At 37.1% G+C, this 21540-nt stretch overlaps 1 protein-coding gene across 1 annotated transcript in view; it reads right to left on the bottom strand.

Annotated features, from left to right (window-relative positions):
- Nucleotides 1-21540, bottom strand: part of LOC131073944 (ATP-dependent DNA helicase At3g02060, chloroplastic) — a 228435-nt gene that overhangs the window by 163271 nt on the left and 43624 nt on the right. The window contains exon 4 of the mRNA XM_058010469.2: nucleotides 3295-3429. Within this exon, the coding sequence (XP_057866452.2) occupies nucleotides 3295-3429 (135 nt within the window). The remainder of the gene's footprint in view (nucleotides 1-3294; nucleotides 3430-21540) is intronic.

The following is a 21540-nucleotide window of genomic DNA, read 5'->3' on the forward strand; positions in this document are numbered from 1 at the left end:
CCGAAGACTTTTCCAGACTTACTATTTTTAGTAAGTTGTGACGCCTGCTCAAAATGTGGCTAAAATGCACTTGGACACAGTGTTTTTAGCGATATGCTTATTTTAGTAAGTGCTATTTTTAGCAGTGCTATTTTTAGCAGGGTTTCAGTAGATCAGTTCAGATGGCTATTTCCAGCAGGTTAGTTTGAGCAATTGGTCTTCCTGCATTTTTGGAGCTATTTTGGCAAGTCAGAGCTTATGTCGCGACTTCATGGTTGAGGAAAAATAGTTTATAAGTGAATTATTTATAAGGCATGATGGACACCTTAGAAAGAAATAAGTTAATTTTATGAAATAATTCACTTTATTACCTTGGACGCCATAACACACTTTATTGATATTTTTATGAAGTATATTTGCTACCTTGAAGGGGGTTGATTTGTCGGAAATTGTTGTTTAAAGTTGGATTATAACTTAAGGCAATATGGATGATTTATTAAAGGGATTGCTTAAGTTATATTAAAGTCATTTTCTCAACTATATGTTGGGCGCTCACATTATGTGCTTTTTGCATTTTAATAAAGTGTCTTGTCTAGGCAAAATGGAACGACTTGGTGAAGGGATGAAATGAAATGCAAATTAAAGTGAGTTTGAATGTCATTGTTTAGTCCCACATTGGAGGGAAAGGAGGTTTGATTTAGGAGAAAGTTATAAATAAGTGCCTTGGCCTTCATTTGAGACTATCTATTGTTTATCATAACGAAGTGCTGCTGAAATCATTTCAGACATTGCTTTGAGGGATGCTTACCTCCTAGTCTCCTTCAATTTCGAGCTTGAAAGATACCCCCTAGCAGAATATTGTGATTGTTTCTCACTCAAAGGAGCAGATTGAGCTTAAGGAAGATGAAGTTATTTGATGCTTTTGATTTTTGGAGTGTTGTTTTCAGTGTTGGAGTTTGATGTTTGGTATGGAGTTGATCGTGAAAATCATTCATAAGTCTCTCGGAGTCCAATCGCTGCTTCTGGGTATCTTTCCTATGTCTTCCTCTGTGTTAGGCGATTCATTTTGCTAAGTTCGTGGGTTTTGGAGTTGATTTGGATTTTCTAGAGAAAATCGCCCTACTTCCTAGGTCGTACCATGTTGGAGAATATTGGAAAGCATGCAGTGATGATTTGAACCAAGTTGTAGCAATCTATTGGTTTGGGAGTGGATGCCTTGTCTCCTAGGCCCCTTTGCATTTGATTTCACATCATTCGAAGCTGCGAGGACAAAGTTATGAGCGTTTAAGTGAATTCTAGTCTTGCTGATCTGTATTTTCAGATTGTTGTTTTTCATATCAGACCTGGGTTAATTACTTGTTTAAGTACTTTCATATGCTGGATAGTTCCTATTTATTAGAGGATTGATTCCTAACATTTTGGTGTGTCTGGATATCATTTTCCTATTGTAATCTGCAAGCCAATGCTCTCATTGTAATGTTGAATTCAGTAGTATTGATCAGCCTTTATTTAGTTGCATTTTACATTTTGTATCCCCACTGAAAAGTGGAAGAGGATGGCCTAGCCGCCTATTTGTTACTTTCAGAAGTTTTCATAGTCCTCTCGCTGAATAAGTGGTTGAGCGATCTATTTCTATGTTTGTAATAACTGTCCTCCCGCTAAATAAGTGGTTGAGTGATCCATGTCCATGTTTGTAACAACTGTCCTCCTGCTGGAAAGTGGTAGAGTGATCTATTTTTCAGAATTGTAATGATTGTCCTCCCGCTGAAAAGTGGTTGAGTGATTCTACTTTAAAATGCTCTTGCCCGTTGGACAAGTGGAAGGGGCTAGCTTGCCGCCCAACATTGTATTTTCAGTTGATTATTCGAGGTAATGATCCCTTGTTTACCGTATGCTCTCACCTTCCCACATTGGGCTCTTGGTGATCAGAAAGTGGAAGGGTTCTCTTTCAGCAGTATTGAGTTTATATTTCCTAACCTTAACGGGTGTTTATGATGTTTGAAAACTGGAAAAATTGAAAAATAAGTTAAGGGGATATTTCAGTGGCGCATTTATTGCTGGCGGGCATTTGACCAAGTAGTAGCTGATTAATTGCATGGTGACAAGCATATTCAAGGAGGTAGTGGATCATTAATGCATAATGGGCGATTTTGAGTGTAATGGTGCATTTATTGCATTATGGATGCCATTTTTGGGAGCAAAGAGTAATTAATAGGTAGTGGCGTGATTCTTCATTTATGATTATTCCCACTACTTGGAGTCATGGTTGGGAATCTTTGGTCAAACCCTAATTAGGGTTTTGCATGTTTAATCTTATCCATTGATTGGTTTGTAATCTCAGTTGTCCATTTTCCTCTTGGAAGCCTATCAAAGGGGTTCACCCCTTCATTTGTAAAGGAGGGAGATTGTATGAAATTGTTGCGATAAGTTTCTGAGATAATAATAGTGAAAGCTTTGGTGTTCACTTGTGTTGTTTCAAAACTTGCATGGTTTCACCTTCCTCAATTAGTTTAGATTTGTTTCAAGCATTTAGATGAACAAATTTGATTGCAGTGTTTTATGGTGAGATCGCTTGCTCGTACCTTTTGTTGATAGATGATTTCTTTCCACAGTGCAAGGTTTAACTGAGCTCTTATATGTGTGTTCTTAATCTAAATTGTTGGACGAACATTGTTCTCTGATTGTGTTCATTGATAGTTTATAATCTTACAAACACAACCTATAAAGATTGCACCCTCTTTATATAGTTGTCTGCCAGCGGCGAAGTATAGTGTTGTTGATCTCGCATCAATCACTATTTTCTATTGAGTTCTTAGAATTAGAATAGTCTTCCTAAACTCTTTCCCATTTTATTTTCTGCATTTTCTTGTTAAAAAATCCTAAAAAAGAGCCATTTATTGTCAAATCATTCACCAAATCTCCTTGAAAGTTCAGAAATTTGTTTAAGTCTTCTTCAAGTGTGCATAAGTCCCCTTGGATTACTAGCAACATCAACCAAACGAATCTATATCCATCAGAAAGTTGCCATTCTGTGTTGGTGTGGTCATAAAACACCTATCAACAGGATCCCATATAGAGAAAAGACCAACTACTAAAGAATTTTTTCATGTATATTGCATGATTTTTTCTATGATGAGTTAAAGTAATGTATATTAAATTATTTAAATTATTGTCTTACAAACATGAGGCAAAAATATACATAAACAGTTCATTAATTTAGCTCTTAAGCTTGCCATCAAGAAATTTCAAAAATATACTTCGGCTAAGAAAACTAAAAGTAATTATAATATCTTCAAATGTGCATAGAATATTTACCTGCTCCTCATCAATCACAAGAAGACCCACATTATTGTAGTCCACTTGACTCCCAAGGAGTGCATGAGTTCCAACAACAATACTGATATACCCTGCACTAATTCCAGCACAAACCTCAGCCTTCTCTCCCTTGGTCTGCAACATGGAAGTAATCAGATAGAAAAGATGTTAAAAACATTGAGCCTAACAAAATACTCAATACCAAGAACTAACATAAGCAACAATTTTTTTTTGAAACTTGTGTTGTCCATTGAGCTCTTCAACACTAAAATAAATCATTCAAAGATGAAAAGCACTGCAATAACTTTCCCAATAAAAAAAAGGCACTGCTAACTTGAAAAATAAACAACATACATGCTGCAAACAAAACTGTCACATTATTCGATCGATTTATTATTATTATTAGGCCTCGGTGCAATTCTTGATATATTATTGAGAGCAATCATGGAATTCCATGACATGTAATGTGATCTCAATCAACTGATTAAATTTTTATTTGTCTTCATTGGTATAGAGTCACTCCCAGATGAATCCCAGAGTAAAGGAGGCCAATATTATCTTTCTTACAAATCAATTGCACCAAGGAATGCAATAGTTTAAAAATTCCTTGATTAATACACAATAAATTGGAGCTGAATGATAAATCTTAAAGACTAAATGATGAACCCTATAGTTGGATAAGTCAACAATGCATAACAGCCCATTAGGACATAATTTAGACATCCCTACCAAATATTCTAACATGCTAGACACCTCAAATGAGTGATCCTAGCACTATAATATGCTACTAAAGTCTTACGGCCCTAGTTGTCAGCATTGCCAAGTTAAAGGTAAGCTTTTTAGACCCTTATATGGAATAATAATGAACCTTTTCTAACAATGTCTCCTGTTTTACAACAACCACATTGTCCATAATAGACCTGAATGGAGGTAGGATATAAGCAACTTGCTATCTTCTTTAACTCATTTTAACCTATCCTTGGCCATTTTTTCTAGTCTAGATGCCAAAGTTTTGTGTTTGTTTGCATAATTGTGTTTTATATGTTGTTTTCTAATGTTTTTGTAATCATTTTGTAACTTCTCATTTTTTAAAGTTCAAATTCTCTATGTCCCTAGACTAAAACCCAATTGCATAGACATCCATGCAACAGCAATTTCATCCTGTATTGTGCAATTGTACAGCCATTTTTCAAGAGCCCTGTCAAATGCATTTTGGGTCCAATTTTTACATAACATCTCTCTATAGCAGCATCTTCTGAAACCCCAACAATCATTTGCTTATTCCATTGCCCAAAATAGCCTCTTGTAGGATGGATATTTTCAAATGAGCTTCCTTCTCCCTTTCATGCATTGAAGTAGTTTTTAGAGCTTCAATCTTCTACATTTTCACATTTCTACAGCACCCTGCAATACTCCAGCAATCTATATCAGCTCTCTAGCTCTTGGTGCATTGTACATGCCATTGAACTTCACTTTCTTGGGATAGTTTGCTATGTTTTTCCCTCTTTCTATATTATTATGTATTGCATTGTTTCTTTGCTATCTAAGGAGTCTACATCTCCTAACCCTCCATGCACACAGGAGCAAAAGTAGACACACTTCCTACTATTCCTTTTATCATTTACTTTATTGTTCTTCATTATACATGCATGTAAGATTAACAGAAAAAACAAATCCAATATATAATTTTATTTGATTGTCCATGGAGGTTCAAAGACAAATTTTGGGGCCTGACCAAATTGGCAAGCTCCCAAGCAGTCACACATTTTCTGTAAGTCCTAGCTGCAACTTTTTTTGGGCACTTCAACATGGTGGTTTGTGTATATCTTACCCTCTCTAGTATTTTATTTATTTAAATGCAATTTCAATTCCTCAGAATTGTTCAAAATGCTTTTTAAACTGTTCATTGCTTTGATGTACATTTTCTTGTAGCCTAGTACTAGGCATATATTTGGTTATTTTGCAAATTCACAACCTCTATACAGTTTGCAGACTTTTCTATACACTGTAGATGCTTACTAATGAGTAATTTTACAAGTTCATATTCATGAAAAGATGAGGGCTATTTTAGGGAAAGGATTACAATAAAATTTTAAATGCTATCATTGTAAGAAATATGGGCAGTTGGAATTTGCGCCCTACTAGTGCTATAAATTGAGGTGCTTGGTTGTGATTGAGATATCTACGAATTTATTCAATCTTTTCTATCATATTTTGAGTCTTGTATTTAGCTATAGGATTTGAAGATGAAAACCCATGGACTTTGGAGATCCAAGGGTGAAACGCATTTGGTTTTGTTGACGTGTATTTTATACACAATCATACACAAGAAAAAAATACCAATAGGCATCTTATCCTCTCTTGAGAAAAAGTCTCTAACTGCTGAAGATTCGCATAAAGGATCAGTTAGGATGACTCCAAGGTTCCTTTTAGTAGGCTCTCTACATGTGGACAAGCTCCAGTGGTATGATGTGATTTGCTGGGATCACAAGGGGACTTACATTGAACTTCCGATCTGCTTTGCTGGAACACAGGCTCTGACTAACTTAGATTTGAAAAAAAATGAAAAAGGATGGGCGAAGAGAGGATCTAATCCTAATACTAAGAATGTAGGAGCAATGACTTGATTTTTGATGAAACTCTAACTAGATCTTGTTTTGACTTCAATGGAACATCTACACAAGACTAGTGCGATCTTCTAAGGGAAGCTTTATGATGTTCAAATCATCACCACAGGCATAGACACCATCAAGTTGATGCATATCAATGAAGAAGTGACAAATTGAAATTGAGCTTAGGCTGAATGATTCCAGTTGACTACGCAAGGCAAGTCTGCAATCAACAAACTGCTAGTAGTATGGATGTACGAATTCCACCATTAATCAATCGCATTTCCTCCATTCATCTAATCATCTACCATCTAAGATTGAAGACTCAACAAGAAACCATGCAAATTGCAAGAAACGACACACTTCACCATTACTTCAATGAAAATGGAGTTTGTTTACAATCAATGGCAACAATTTCTTGCCTTGTCCTCCTATTCTACTCTAATTGCTATTCTATCAACTATATTCTAACTCTTCCAACTATTTACATGCTATCTCTAACTTATTGCTAATTAATCGCCTTTACAAATGAAATGCCTGGGCTTATATAGTGCCCACAATACAATTTGATGGCTTTGATCAATTCAAGATCAATGGCCAAGATTTTACAATGAAAACCCTAATTAGGGTTTGTTACAACCATTACATAACATTTAATGCTTGACCAATGATAAAATTGTATTGCTTGGACACATGTCCTCTCTAGAAAAATCGACCAATGGATAGCCAGGGTAGGTACATCGGAGTTTGTGCCACCTTCCATGAGTTAAGTACATTGAATTTGGACATGCTGAGATAGACCTCACTGATTGGAGACGTGATGACTAGGATGCCACCTCATCTGACACTTGTAACTTTGGTAAATATTCAACTTGATGTTGTTGAGAAGCTTGCTTTAATTAATTCATCTGGAATTATTTGCTTCTTCAACGAGCCCTTGTTCTTACTTGATCGTCCTGGCGAAGACCGTCCTGGCGAAGACCGTCCTTGATCCGGCTTGATTTTCCTTGAAGAGATCTCCATTTGATGCCTACACAACATTTCAAAATTAGTAACATGATTTTGCAATACATAACATAAATTAGAGAGCAAATTTTAGGAAACTTCATAATAAATCCTTGAGTTATTATTTCCTAAAAAACGACTATTGAGCTATGAATTCAAAATTTCAAAATTTCAAAATCTAAGCTATGACGATCAAAATTCAAAATCAAAACAATAAATCCATATCGTCATACCTCACTTGAGAGCTAACTCTAGAATGCAAAACAAGGAATTTGCCTAGGCAAAATCAAAATTAGATGGCTTCAACGTGATCTCCTTCAAGGATAAGGAACGTCCTCTTTATCAATTTGCCACCCTTGGAGTCTTTGATGTGTTCTTCAATGTCCTTGGCAAGTTCGCCTAACTTGAAACTCGAACTCCTTTGATAATGCTTGTATCTTCCTATTGATAAGACTCGCACCTTGAACACAATTCGCACCTCCTCTTGAATGATAATTTCGCCCTTCCTTTGTATGAAATTCGCTCCTCTTTTGCCTTCTCCAAGTCGCATATGAGAGATGATAAATGATGATGTGAAAATGAAATAAACTACTCCTCCCTTTATAGCGCTCACACCTCTCACCACCATTTAGGCCGACTTTTGTAAAAATAAAGCAATTTAAACGATTTTTAAATAAATAATAAAGGCCGACCTTCATAAAACAATAAAATACCAAGCGCTCTATAATAATTAATTAATTTGCCATCGTTTTTAATTAATAAACTTCGATTTTTTTAAAGGCAAAAATAATTAATAAATATCAAGCGCAAATTTTAAATGCCATTTTTAATTAAATTTGCAATCCATCGATTTTAGCATTTAAAATAAATTTAAAGAAATGTGTTTGAGCGCCAAAATATTTTGAAGATGGAAAGATACGTACCTCATCGCCCTGGTCCCTTGGAGAGGGACAGGAGCGATCCATGATTTTGTCTTGATTTTTGCATTTTTCACGTTCAACTCCTTCATCTCCACGTTCAACATTGATCATTATGATGAATCCTTCGAATTTGATCGTCTTACATGCGTTCATAAGTGCCCTTGGGTGTCCATCGCCCTGGTCCTTGTCCAAAGGACAGGAGCGATGTGAGTTTTTAACATGACTAGCAACGTTTGGACGTTCAAAACTCCTGCAAGTTATCTTCAAATGATGCTTTGAACCTTGTTTATCCTTATGAAGTCTTGTCTTAGCACGAACTTGGGGCAAAATTTGAGAATCCAAAGCAAATCGCCCTGGTCCCTTGGAGAGGGACAGGAGCGATATGGTCTCCATGTTCAAAACGATGAACATATTACATTCAAAATCTCTGTGTATCATCTTCAAAAGGTACCGTGGACCCTCTAAGACGTTGCGAAACTTTAACCTTACGTAGAACTTGCAAGAAATGACCAATATATTCAACATCGCTCTGGTCCCTTCCTGAGGGACAGGAGCGATCTAGGTCTTAGTGTGTAAATCTCTTCATTATAACGACCTTTGAGTGTTTGTGCATGATGAAGACGCCTTGAAATGTCCTTTGCCACCTTGTCCTGACTTGGATCGGTCTTGAACTTAGGGAGGAACGACCTTGCACCCGCATGAGAAGTAACATCACCACTGTATCGCCCTGGTCCCTTGGAGAGGGACAGGAGCGATCTTCCTTTTGTGGCCTTCATTTCACTTTGCCAGGTTCCAAGTTTATATTCAACGGACTCGTCACGCTCTACTCTATTCGTCCATGCCTTGACATCGTCTGTAACTTGGCCAGAAAAGCAATTATAACAAAAATCGCTCTGGTCCCTTCCTGAGGGACAGGAGCGAACTAGGCCATCTGGAACCTTGTGGACGTCTAAAAAATCTTCAATTTGTATTCAATGCGTCCATCTCATGTTTTTCCTTGTCTTTGTACGTAAACTTGCCTTGATTTTTGCCTGGATCTTGACTAATGAAGGAAATCGCTCTGGTCCCTGGGAGAGGGACGAGAGCTACAAGGTACCTCGCCCTGGTCCCTTGGAGATGGACAGGAGCGATTTGGTCATTCTAGGTCATTCTCCTCCATTTTTGCATCTCAAATTATATTCATTTGGTAAAGCATCTTCCTTTGGACCCTTTCAAATTATCAAGTCATCGAAATCTCGCAAGGACAAGGCAAAATTGAATTTGTAGCTCCGGTCCTTCACTGAGGGACAGGAGCGATTTTCCTCCTGGAGGCGTTTCTCGTGCTCATGAAAATCTTCAATTTATATTCAATGGAAAGATCTCGCCGTTCTCCATCACTTCCAACTTGAAATTCGTCTTGACTCTGCAGGGATAATGAGATATTTGAAAACAAGCTCCCGTCCTTCACTGAGGGACAGGAGCGATTTTGCTCCTACAGGCCAAAATAACATGATTTTTCACATTTTAACACTTCACGAGGCGAAAACAAATCAATTCCAATGCCCAGGATCAAAATCAAAAAAAGGTCAAAATTTGGTCAAAAGATTCAATCGGACAAAAATTCACATTTCACTTTCAACATTTAGACAAATTTAAGCTCTGCATCAACATTCCAATTGAAAATTAGACCATTTTGGCGAATTCATTGCATTCAAAATTTGCATTCTAGAAAAGGAAATTCAAATAGCTCCCAAAACCGACTGGATTCAAACCAAAACCCTAAAAAGCAAAGCGAAAACGAGCAAAAAACATGGGTCCCCATTTGCAATGGGGCGATGTGTGAAAACGTCACAACAGGTTTCTTGAAGACTAAAGGACCAAAACCCTTTCGTTTCTTGAGGGAAATCTCACATAAAGGTTTTATTTGTAATTCAAAGATTTATTTGGATTAAGGCATATAATGCGGTGTTTACAAGAAGTTTTATATTTCTAAAATTCGACCTCTTGTGGAAGCATATATTTTGTAGTCGCCAAGTAGCATTGCATTGTGGAGGAAAATTTAGTGTGTTGTTATTTGAATCTTCACGATAATTATATTATATGTGAAATCCATTTTTACATCTTTCTAGGAATTGTTGCTATTGGAAAAAAAAAATATTTAAGTCATTATTCATCTACCATGTGCTCCCACCTTGCCCTCACACGATATAGGTAATCAAAAATTGGTGAATAATAATATTTACTTACTATATGCTCCCATCTCACCCTTAAACAATCTTGGTGATCAAAAAGTGATAAATATTTTGTATTAAAAATTTTAAATTTATTGAGGATATCATAGTGCTATCAAAGACCACATCCTACCAACCTTATGAAAGAAACTTGACAAATGAGGAAAGATGCAATGTCCCCTTTTGGGAGGACACTAAATTTTGCCCAATATACTTGTAGAATTATTGCAAGTTGTCTATGTTAAATTTGTGACCTAGTTCAGTAATCAGACTTCTAACATTTAATTATTTACTAACATTAAGTAAACCATAATCAAGTAGATGCAAGAATGAAAACAATAGAGCAAGAGAACAACACAAATACCCTGGGAGAACCTCCAAGGAGGAAAAACCCAGCACTAAAGACCCACAGGTCAGATTATGTATTCAATCTTAATTGCATCAATACAATACTTAGCTTCACTCTTCATATCTGATCCCTTTTATCATATCAGATTTGCCCTTCTACATACACCAAGTCTGCATCAAGGAATACCAAATGCCTTCTATCTTCTTGAACAAGTTCGCACAATCCTCTTCTATATTTTGCACCTTCAATTGCAGAGCTATTTTGCTGATTGCATGAGAGATGAAGTAAATAAATTGGGTTTGCATTTTAACTTTATTTATATGAGCTTTTAACCCGTATACTCCAAGTCGGCCTTAATCATTTTGGTGCCAATTTGATTTATTGTGGCGTGGTACATATTTTGGTGTAGCGTGGAGATATGGGGCCAATCCTGTCTTGGGGGCACGTTACCCTTTTAGGATAGGACCCAGTCCTATGTGGGTTCAGATGTTGCCTTAAGGCAATCCGAACCCTCTTACCTAGTTATAAACAACACTCCCTCTTAACTAGGGAAGAAGAGAATACATAATCTGAACCTTTAGAATTCCATCTAACACACAAGCATAGAATTAAATCTTCCACCTAGCACACAAGCATAGGATGGTTCTAGCACACAAGCATAGAAAGTGTAATACACAAGTGGGTCTTTACATAATTACAATTTTCCATCTAGCACACAAGCATAGATTGGATACTTTTCATTCTTGCACACAAGCAAAGAATGATCAAAACGTTGCAGATAGAGTCACTGAGATTGAAACTGCCTCTCAACCAGGGTTTCATTTTCCACAATACCAAGTCTGTCTCTGAAGTATTCGAACTTCACTCTGGATAAGGGTTTGGTAAGAATATCTGCAACCTGTTCATCTATGCTAATATACTTTAGCTGAATGGTGCCTCTTTGCACCATATCCCGAATGAAGTGATAGTGCGTTTCCACATTTTTGGACCGGTCATGGAACACAGGATTTACTGACATCTTTATACAGCTTTGATTATCACAATGAATGGTGGTAGGACCACTAGATTGACCAAATAATCCAACCAGAAGTTTGCGAAGCCACACTACTTCCCTAGATGCAACAGATGCTGCAATGTACTCAGCTTCGGCGGTGCTTAATGCTACCGAAGATTGCTTCCTACATGCCCAAGAGATTACTGCAGAGCCCAAATTGAAACAGATACCCGAAGTACTTTTCTAGTCCTTGACACTTCCTGCCCAATTTGAATCTGAATAGCCTTCCAAGAAGATTGAGGTATTAAGTGAATAATTCAGCCCATAACCAATAGTGCCACACAGGTATCTTAGAATGTGTTTGGCAGCAACCAGGTGAACAAGTTTAGGCAAGCACATGAACTGACTGAGGGCATTCACAGCATAACAGATATCTGATCTAGTATTGACTAGATACATCAAGGATCCAATCAACTGCCTGTACTCAGATGGATTTGCAAAATCAGAGTTAGTTGCAGAAACACTTAACTTCTTTAAGTTAGATTCCATAGGAGTAGACATGGGTTTACAATCCATCATTCTAAATCTTTTCAGAATATCAATAGTGTACTTTCCTTGACTTTAGAAAAATTTCATTTGGCTTTTGCCATACTTCTAACCCTAAGAAGTAATGTATTAGACCTAAATCCTTCATTTCAAATTCTAAGGCTAATTCTTTCTTACATCTTATAATTAATTTATTTTCACCAGTGAGAAATAAATCATCCACATACAAAACCAGAATGAGCATATCATCATTATATATCTTCAAGTAAATGTTAGCATCAGCATCATTCTTACGAAATCCTAAGCTTAGTAAGTACTTATCAATTCTTTCATACCAAGCACGAGGGGCCTGTTTGAGCCCATATAAGGCTTTCTTCAACTTGCAAACATGAGAATCTCTTTTATGGATTACATAACCTTCTGGTTGCTCAATATAGACTTCTTCCTCAATGACACCATTGAGGAAGGTTGTCTTAACGTCCATTTGATGTAGCTCCCAACCTTTGGCTGCAGCAATAGCTATTATAGATCTAATAGAAGTATATCTAGCAACAGGAGCAAAAGTTTCTTCATAATCTATTCCTTCCTTTTGAGAAAAACCACGGGCTACAAATCTAGCTTTATATTTTTCAATACCACCATCAGCATTATGCTTAATTTTAAACAACCATTTAGAAGAAACAATAGACTTACCTTTGGGTCTGGGTACAATGTCCCAGACATCATTCTTGATGATAGACCCATACTCTTCATCCATGGCTGATTTCCAAACATGATGGGACATAGCTTCTTCGACATTGTGAGGTTCAGACTCAATGATATTACACATCACAGAAATGTAGTTGGCGTGATTTTGGAGTCTCTTGCTATCTCTAAAGGTTCCTCTGGGAGCAGCAAATCCTTCAGCATCTTGAATAGTGTTTCTAACCTAAAGTGGCCTCTTCTTGCAGACCACAATATCCTTAGGTATATCCGTAGAGTCCATGGGTTCTACTAGGTCATCCTGAACTTCCTGATCCGGGAGGTCAGTGGACTCCTTCTGTATCTCAGGGTTAGCATCAACTTTTGAATCTTGATTTTCAATCACCATATCATTATTATCAGATAACGAACCTTTAGATCTTTTGAAAGCAATATCTTCTTCAAAAGTTACATCTCTACTTACCTCAACATACCTTTGATCTGAAATGTAGATCCTGAAGGCTTTGGAAGATTCACCGTATCCCACTAAGATGCCTTTCTTTCCAGAGGGATCCAACTTGGTTCATTTTTCTTTGGGCACATGAACATACACCGGGCTCCTGAATATCCTTAGGTGGCTGATGTCAAGTTTGATTCCTGTGAAGGCTTCTTCAGGGGTTACATCCTTTAGGGCACGATGAGGACATCTATTCTGAATGTAAACTGTTGTTTTGGATGCTTCCGCCCATAGAAAAGGTTGCAGGTCTTGATCATGAATCATGGCTCTTGCAGCTTCAACAATGGTCCTATTCTTTCTTTCAGCAACTCCATTTTGCTGGGGATTGTAGGGAACACAGAACTCCCTCTTAAATTCTACCTTAATACAGAAATCATAAAAAACTACCTGAGGTGTACTCACCTCTATTGTCAGACCTTAAACATTTAATTCGATTTCCAATAGTGTTTTCAACCAAGACTTTGAATTCTTTAAATTTGTTTAGGACTTATTTAGACTCTTTAGATTTAAGAAAGTAAATCCATGTTTTCCTAGAGAAATCATCTATGAAGATAACATAATAAAGGAAGCCGCTAGGAGATGCTACAGACATGGGACCACATAAATCTGAATGAATAAGCTCTAACTTTTCTTTAGCCCTACTATCACTTTTATGAAAAGGGTTCTTTACATTCTTACCCATTGCACAACCTTTACAAGCATCATCATGAGATAAACTAAGTTTAGGCATACCTTTAATCATTTTACCGAGAGTGGGAAGAACTTGAAAGTGTAGATGTCCAAGTCTTCTATGCCATAGCTCTCATGATTCAGGGGCCTCATGGATGAGAGCTTGAATTGGATTAGCGGCAAGCTTATATAAACTATCACATCTATTTCTGATAACACGAGCAGTTTTGAAATTAGATTTCTTAGACCAAGCAAGAACTTTCCCCTCAGAAAATGCTATTTGCAAACCCTTATCTTCTATGGCAGAAATGGAAATAAGATTTCTTTTAATACCAGGTACAAAAAGGATATCACAGAGTTGTAAGGAAAGACCTGAATCTAGTTATCTAGTTTTAAAGAGGTAGTACTAGAACCTTTTACCCAGTATCGAGCATCATCACCGATTACCACATGAAGGTTGGTATCCTTTTCTATCAAATCTGAAAGATGCTCACAAAAACCTGAGATGTGTCTGGAGGCACCACTGTCAATTATCCAAGTATCACTATCCGTAGGAACATTGCTTGATAGAGCAGAGATAAGAAGATAGTCCTCATTTTGTTCAGCAACTTCATTTAAATTGACTTCCCTTTCCTTGGGATCATTCTGACAATCTTTGGCATAGTGACCATATTTATCACATCTGAAGCAACGAATGTGGGAGGAATCTCTTGACTTCTTCCTTGGATCATAGGAGGAGGATCTAAAATCTTTGCTTCTCTTTTGTTTCTTCCAATGTGCACCTTTCCTAGATTTAGCTAAGAGAACATGATTATCATCTTTGTGAGAGTTTTTGAGTTTTCCTCTTACCTCAATTCGAGATTCCTCTTCAATGCAATCAGATTGAAGACACTCAAAGTTGAGACGATCAGCTCTTCCACCAATGCTACGAATGAATGGTTCCCATTCATCAGGTAGACCTTTTAATGCAATCATAACAAGATCTTTATCCGAAACTCGGCAATCAAGAGTACTTAGCTTGTCCTTTAGTTCATTGATCTTCATGAAGTAGGCCATGATTGAGTCTTCTTCTTTCATTTTCATGTGAAGAAGTTGTTGCCTTAGAGCAAGAGCCATGCTGAGGTTGTTGACTTCATACATCCCTTCCAAGTGTTTGATCATTTCCCTGGCAGACGCAAATTTTGATATGACAGTGACAAGATGATTCTTGACGGATTCAATTATGATCTTCCTAGCCTTGAGGGAGTCTTTCTTGAACTACTTCAGCTCTTCAACATCTTCAGGAGGGGACAGTCTTTCTTCTTCTACGAATTTCAGCAGATCATTCTCTTCAAGGATCAATAGAATACGGACTTTCCAAGCAGCAAAATCAAGGGCTTCATCAAGTCTATCTTCAGCCCTCAAACCTGACATTTTAATCTGAAAACAAACAGCAACTATATGCAACAAATGATTTACTAAAATCTGAAGTTAGTAACACCTTAGCTCTGATACCATGTTAAATTTGTGACCTAATTCAGTAATCAGATTTCTAACATTTAATTATTTACTAACATTAAGTAAACCATAATCAAGTAGATGCAAGAATGAAAACAATAGAGCAAGAGAACAACACAAATACCCTGGGAAAACCTCCAAGGCGGAAAAACCCAGCACTAAAGACCCACAGGTCAGATTATGTATTCAATATTAATTGCATCAATACAATACTTAGCTTCACTCTTCAGATCTGTGTAGTGGACACCCTAGAATGCCCAAAAACTAACCCCACTGCTGATAGGAATTTAGTCAAACAGTTTGCAGCCAACTCCTTATTCCTCCGTTTAATGTTTCAATGTTTTTTTTGTTTTTAAGTCTTTGCACAGGTATGAAACCACATAACATGAACTAAAAGAATTTACAATAATAGGCAAGCTGGAAATTGAACTACTGCTGTTATAATATTATTTCCAGAATTAACAAAAATCAAATACATAGCAGGTTATTTTCAACTCACTAAATACTCCAGCATTTTGACATAATGTTCCAACCAAAGTTTCTAATTCTGCTGCTACAGTAACATGAATAGTGCCAGGTGAATAGTGCCGCGTGAATAGTGCCAAGTGAATAGTACCCGCGGGAATAGTGCCGCGTGAATAGTACCCGCGTGAATAGTACCCGCGTGAATAGTGTCGCGTGAATAGTACCCGCGTGAATAGTGTCGCGGCCTATAGCTGGAAATGCAACCAAATAATGCTGCTGCTTGTAGCTGGAAAAGCACCCAATCTGCCTGTAAATGAAGCTGATAGCAAAGGATTCCAAAGGCCAAACCCCAAGGGAATGACGTCTAGAATGTCACAAGAGAGGATAGACGTCCTCTAATGCCAAGAACGGATCTGCAACTCACACACCAAATTCTTCTCATATTCCACCTGCCCAATGAAGCCACAAAAGCTCCCTTTTATTCTTTCTCCAAGGGGCGACCCAACTCACTCAAGCAATGTGGGATAAAACATGTTCAATATAAAACATATTAAAATATTCACTTATGTCTCCCTTGGTTGCCCCTTTGATTTACACATATCTCCATAAAATAAATATTAAAGTAACACTTTAATATTTTACAATTAAATTAAATGTTACTTTAATAAAACTTCAGGCATTAAAATATATTAGCAATCGGACTCCGAATAGCGTGAGTGATAGCTCGTCGGAAAGCTCTCGCCAAGGAGTATCAAATCCAATCACCAAAACTAGCCCCCGTTGTGTCCTGCTGACTTACTAAAAATAGTAAGCATGCCTGAAACTAAGTAAATCAACTTCGTTTTGGCCCAAACTGGAAATGACTAGGCCAAAACACTCCAGGATCCCTTTGAACCCTTCGTTAGCCCTTGGGACCATGTAGAGCTAGGCTAACGCACATATACTTGGTCAATCTGCTAGAGTGGGGACATTACAATCTAATCTCTTTTATCATATCAGATTTGCCCTTCTAAATACACCAAGTCTGCATCAAGGAATACCAGATGCCTTCTATCTTCTTAACAAGTTCGCACAATTCTCTTCTATATTTCGCACCTTTGATTGCAGAGCTATTTCGCTGATTGCATGAGAGATGAAGTGAATAAATTGAGTTTGCATTTTAACTTTATTTATATGAGCTTTTAACCCATATACTCCAAGTCGGCCTTAATCATTTTGATGCCAATTTGATTTATTGTGGCGTGGTACATATTTTGGTGTAGCGTGGAGATATGGGGCCGGTCTTGTCTTGGGGGCACGTTACCCTTTTAGGATAGGACCCAGTCCTATGTGGGTTCGGATGTTGCCTTAAGGCAATCCGAACCCTCTTACCTAGTTATAAACAACAGTCTATTTTCAGTCTATTGTGCTAATTTGGATAGATTTAGTTTGATGTTGTTTCCCTCTTTAAATGCACAAGTTTGTTGTTTATATCAATCTGATCTGCTGCCTATACTCAGATATATGTGTGTGTGTGTGTGAAAAATCCTTTCTATTCCATCAAATCTAATTCTCTGGTTATTGATTTAATATTTCCTCTTCTTCTCCTTCAATGCCTGCTTTATTACTATTCGCAGATTTGTATTTGTGTTCTGATCTCTTTGATAAATGTGCATATCATTCTTCCAGATTCTCTTATAATTCTAACTTAGGTTTGCTTCTAAATCTGCTTCTAATGCTTCATATATTTTTTTCTATTCCATGGATCCCCACTTCGCAAATGAAAACTTCTCCACTTTATATCCTCCAATGGAGTCACACCTCTTCATCATGTATGCCCTTTGGCAAGAGACACACCCTTCACCCTTAGCACCCTTTAAAAGAGTGTAACTCTTCATTATTTCTACCCTTTGAAAGGGGCACGACCTTTCACAATCAGTTCTACACTTCTTATTTAAACCATATCTGCACTTTTGATTCCCAAATTATCCCCCTCAAATGAGGTTATCTTCTCCCTTTTATATCTCATGTTTGAGGGAGACACAACTTTTCATTTCATGTCTTTTGACCATTCATTAACTTAATTAAATTTTAATTATATTTAACTATATTATTTTATGTTTTAATTTAAATTATATTTTTATTCTTTTGTATTTTAATATTATCATCATTATTTATTATTAAATTATATTTCAAAGTGGGGACGTTAGAGTCTCCCCCACTCAAGATTGCTTGTCCTCAAGCAATGATCATGGAGTGCTCAAAATGATTCTTAATGTCATAACCCTCTTTTAAGACTTTGATAAAACTTGTTAATAATAATATTATTATTATTATTCTTAATATTACTTTTATGAGTTAGAAATGATAAATTAAATAAGGTCAAAATTTTAAATAAAAATGAGTAATAAGTGGTGACTCGCATGTGAGGTCATAATTTACTTGGAAATTATTTATTTCCTCGATATTCTAATTGAGCACATGGTGTAAGAGAAATAAGAAGATTCTAGAAAAAAAAATTCAATTACAAAATATTAAGGAATAAATATTATATTTAGCAAATATATGACATGGGAGTTACAAAATTATTCTATGACAAGAATAATTCTATTCATGGTCTTTTTATGACAAAGGAGTTACGAAATTCATATTTGATAAAATGGAGGAAAATTCAAATTCAGATTTTTAATGCATGGTCAAATGTAACCGCCACTACATTGCCACCAAATAGAGGATTCCAACATATCATAGAGTTAGACGTAGGCTATAAAGAGGAGACAGGAGGCTACTAAGAAGTTACTGAAAATGGACTAGATTAAACCTAGCTCTAGCCCTTTTGCTTCATCCTTTTTCCTTACAAAGAAAATGGTGCCACGAGAATGTGTATAGATTAATGTTACAAGGCTTGCCAAAACTAGCCAAATCTAGCAACTCCCAAGCTGAGTAGAGGTTAATGGGTCACAAAGATTTTGTACCAAGCTACTCAACAAGCAAACTTATCGATTTTGCCAAACTTGGTGGACCCAGAAAACTCAAGCATTGCAAGAAAACTTGAAATTTAGAAAATTAGAACATAAAAAATATAAAAAAGGTAAACCATATTTGTTATATATGACCTCTAAGAGTCTAAAGAAACCTTCATTTCATTTCATTACAACCTTCAACTCCATGACAACCAAATCCTAAGCACTAACTAATTTCCCATCAGTCTAGAGGAGATTGATCCACAATGAAAGTGGAACATCAAGGTTGAAGATCCCATTTTCAACAAGGATGACCTTGCAAGGATTGATCAAGCAAATCTAGAGGCAAAAGTAGTGGCCATGGTGTTGTGACCTTTTTCACACATCGCCCCATTGCAAATGGGGACCCTCCCCTTTTTTTTCTTTCTAGGGTTTTTGTTAAAGTCTCGTGACCTTCCGCTTCAATTTTGCTCAGTTTGTTAGTTTTGAACGGTTCGAGTCTTAAGGATTGAAAGTTAGCTTTTGCAAGACAAGTGATAACAAAGTCTAGACGTTGTCAAAGTGCCTGGAAAGGCCAAAGGACGAAGAACGCAATTGATTTGAACGAATTTGGACATCTTTCTATTTTTAGAAAGTTTGCTTTTTTCGTTTTTTCCTATTTTTTAGGAAGTTTCGTTTTGGCATTTTTAGCCCAATCCCCAGTATGGCTTTTTTTAGAAAGTTTTCCCTATTTTTTAGGGATGTCTGCTTTTTGCTTTTTCGGGGTGGGGACCTAGGGTTTACACTGGTACCATCAACCTGCATCGATCACAATCGAAAATTTTCAAGTTTTGACCCAAAAAACTAAGTTCCTGCATTTTAGGGGTCATGACGCTTCGGATGGGTTACCTGAGTATGGATTTCAAATATCATGTCAATCTGGTTAAAATTGAAGGAGTTATCAAATTTTAAATATTTCTCTAGGTCTGGCTAATCAATGTTTGGTGTTTAATGTTGTGACAAGAGCTTCACAAACTCCGCCCTATGGTGCAAAAGGTTAACAAACTCCGCCGTCCTTGATGCCTAAGCCTCAAAAAGTCCACCCAAGTTGAACTCCAAAGTCCACCTTCCAAAGTGCACATGTAGGAGAAAGTCCGCCCAAGCAAAGTGGTGTGTGAACTCCAAAAAGTCCACCCTAGGGGTGATGGAGAAGGTCATGAACTTTAAAAAGTCCGCCCAAGGTGCAAGTGCAATGGTACCTCAAGACTCTCAAAAGTCCACCCTACTCTTGGTAGCCAAGGTGTCAAGTCTTAAAAAAGTCAAACCTCCAAAGTGCACATGTAGGAGAAAGTCCGCCCAAGCAAAGTGGTGTGTGAACTCCAAAGTCCGCCTAAGGTGATAAGAAAAGGTGCCAAACTCCAAAAGTCCACCTTGCAATGAAAGCTTAAGATAAAAGGCAAGCAAAGTAGCATGAACATGAAAAAGTCCACCAAGGAGGAGAGAAAAGTCCAAGGTGAAGATGCATAAGTCTCACAAAAGTCCGCCCTATATGGAAAGGTTTTGAGGTGCATGAAATGAGCAAAGTCCGCCTTGATGTATGGTGCACAAACTCATGGAAGTTCGCCTTGATGTATGGTGCACAAACTCGTGGAAGTCCACCCAAGGTGATGGGTAATGGTGCATGAAAAAAGTAAAGTCCGCCCGAAAGGATATCATTTGGTGCTTAAGTATCTCAAAGTCCGCCCAAGAAGTAAGGGAAATAACAAAGTTGAAAGATTCTCGAGTCAAGTAAAGTCTGCCCTCCTTCAAATCAAGGTGCATACATCAAACAAAGTCCGCCTTCCTATGTGGTGCACCATCTTCATAAAAGTCCGCCTAACCTGCATGGAGCTCAAGATTAGTAAAGTCCGCCATGAGTAAGGTGCATGCAATTAACAAAGTCCGCCTTGGAGGTATTAAGAAGAAAGGTCCAATGCAAGGTCCGCCTTAATCATAAAGAGAGCAATGTCCGCCATAATCATAAAGAGAGCAATGTCCGCCCTATGCTGCAGATGAAAAGTTCCAAGGTAAGTTGAACTCCGCCCAAGGTAATGAGTGGAGTACAAAGATCAATCCAAGTCCGCCTTGAGATAAGGAAAATATGGCCAAGTGTATCAAGTGGTGCACATTCTCCACCAAATCTGTCCAAGAATGATAATAAGCAAAGGTTCTTAAGTTTCTTCAAGCCCGCCCTTCCCCTACAAACTGAAGTGCAACAATTTAAGATAAGTCCACCCAAGGGAGAGGGATACATGCTAAGTTTGAAGAAAAAGGAATATTCTTGATGTTAGCAAGATTTGATGATAAAGTTTGAACTAAGACCAAATTAGAAGGTTTTATCAAAGAAGAATATTGCAGATTTGGTTCGAATTGTGAACTGACAATCAATTTAGAAAGTTGCATTGGAAAGACAAGATGAAGATTTCAGTAGTGACAAGTCAACTAAAGACTGAATTAGAAACATTCCTTGCAGATTTGAAAGACTGAGGATGAATTAGAAACAAATTTTAGAGAGATTTCTGAACTTCAATACAAATACAATTCATTCTTTCATTTTCTCACATGAAGTTCGAGTTTTGGATAGCAAAAGGAGAGAGTTTTTGAGAGATTTTGTGCAGGTCTGAGTTTACACACAAATTGAAGGAGATTCTTGAAGAGTAAATTCACATATTTTTTAGATTCTGAAGGTGACGAGTATTCAAGGAAGATTTATTGAGTTTTCAACCTGGTTTTCAAATTTTGGATGGAGTTTTCAAGGACTTAGTCTGATTTTCACATCTGATTTTGACATTCACAAATTTTGGGACTAAGTTGCTCAGAGCAA

The sequence above is a fragment of the Cryptomeria japonica genome, chromosome 9, assembly GCF_030272615.1.
Source record: "Cryptomeria japonica chromosome 9, Sugi_1.0, whole genome shotgun sequence".
NCBI classification, from domain to species: Eukaryota; Viridiplantae; Streptophyta; class Pinopsida; order Cupressales; family Cupressaceae; genus Cryptomeria; species Cryptomeria japonica.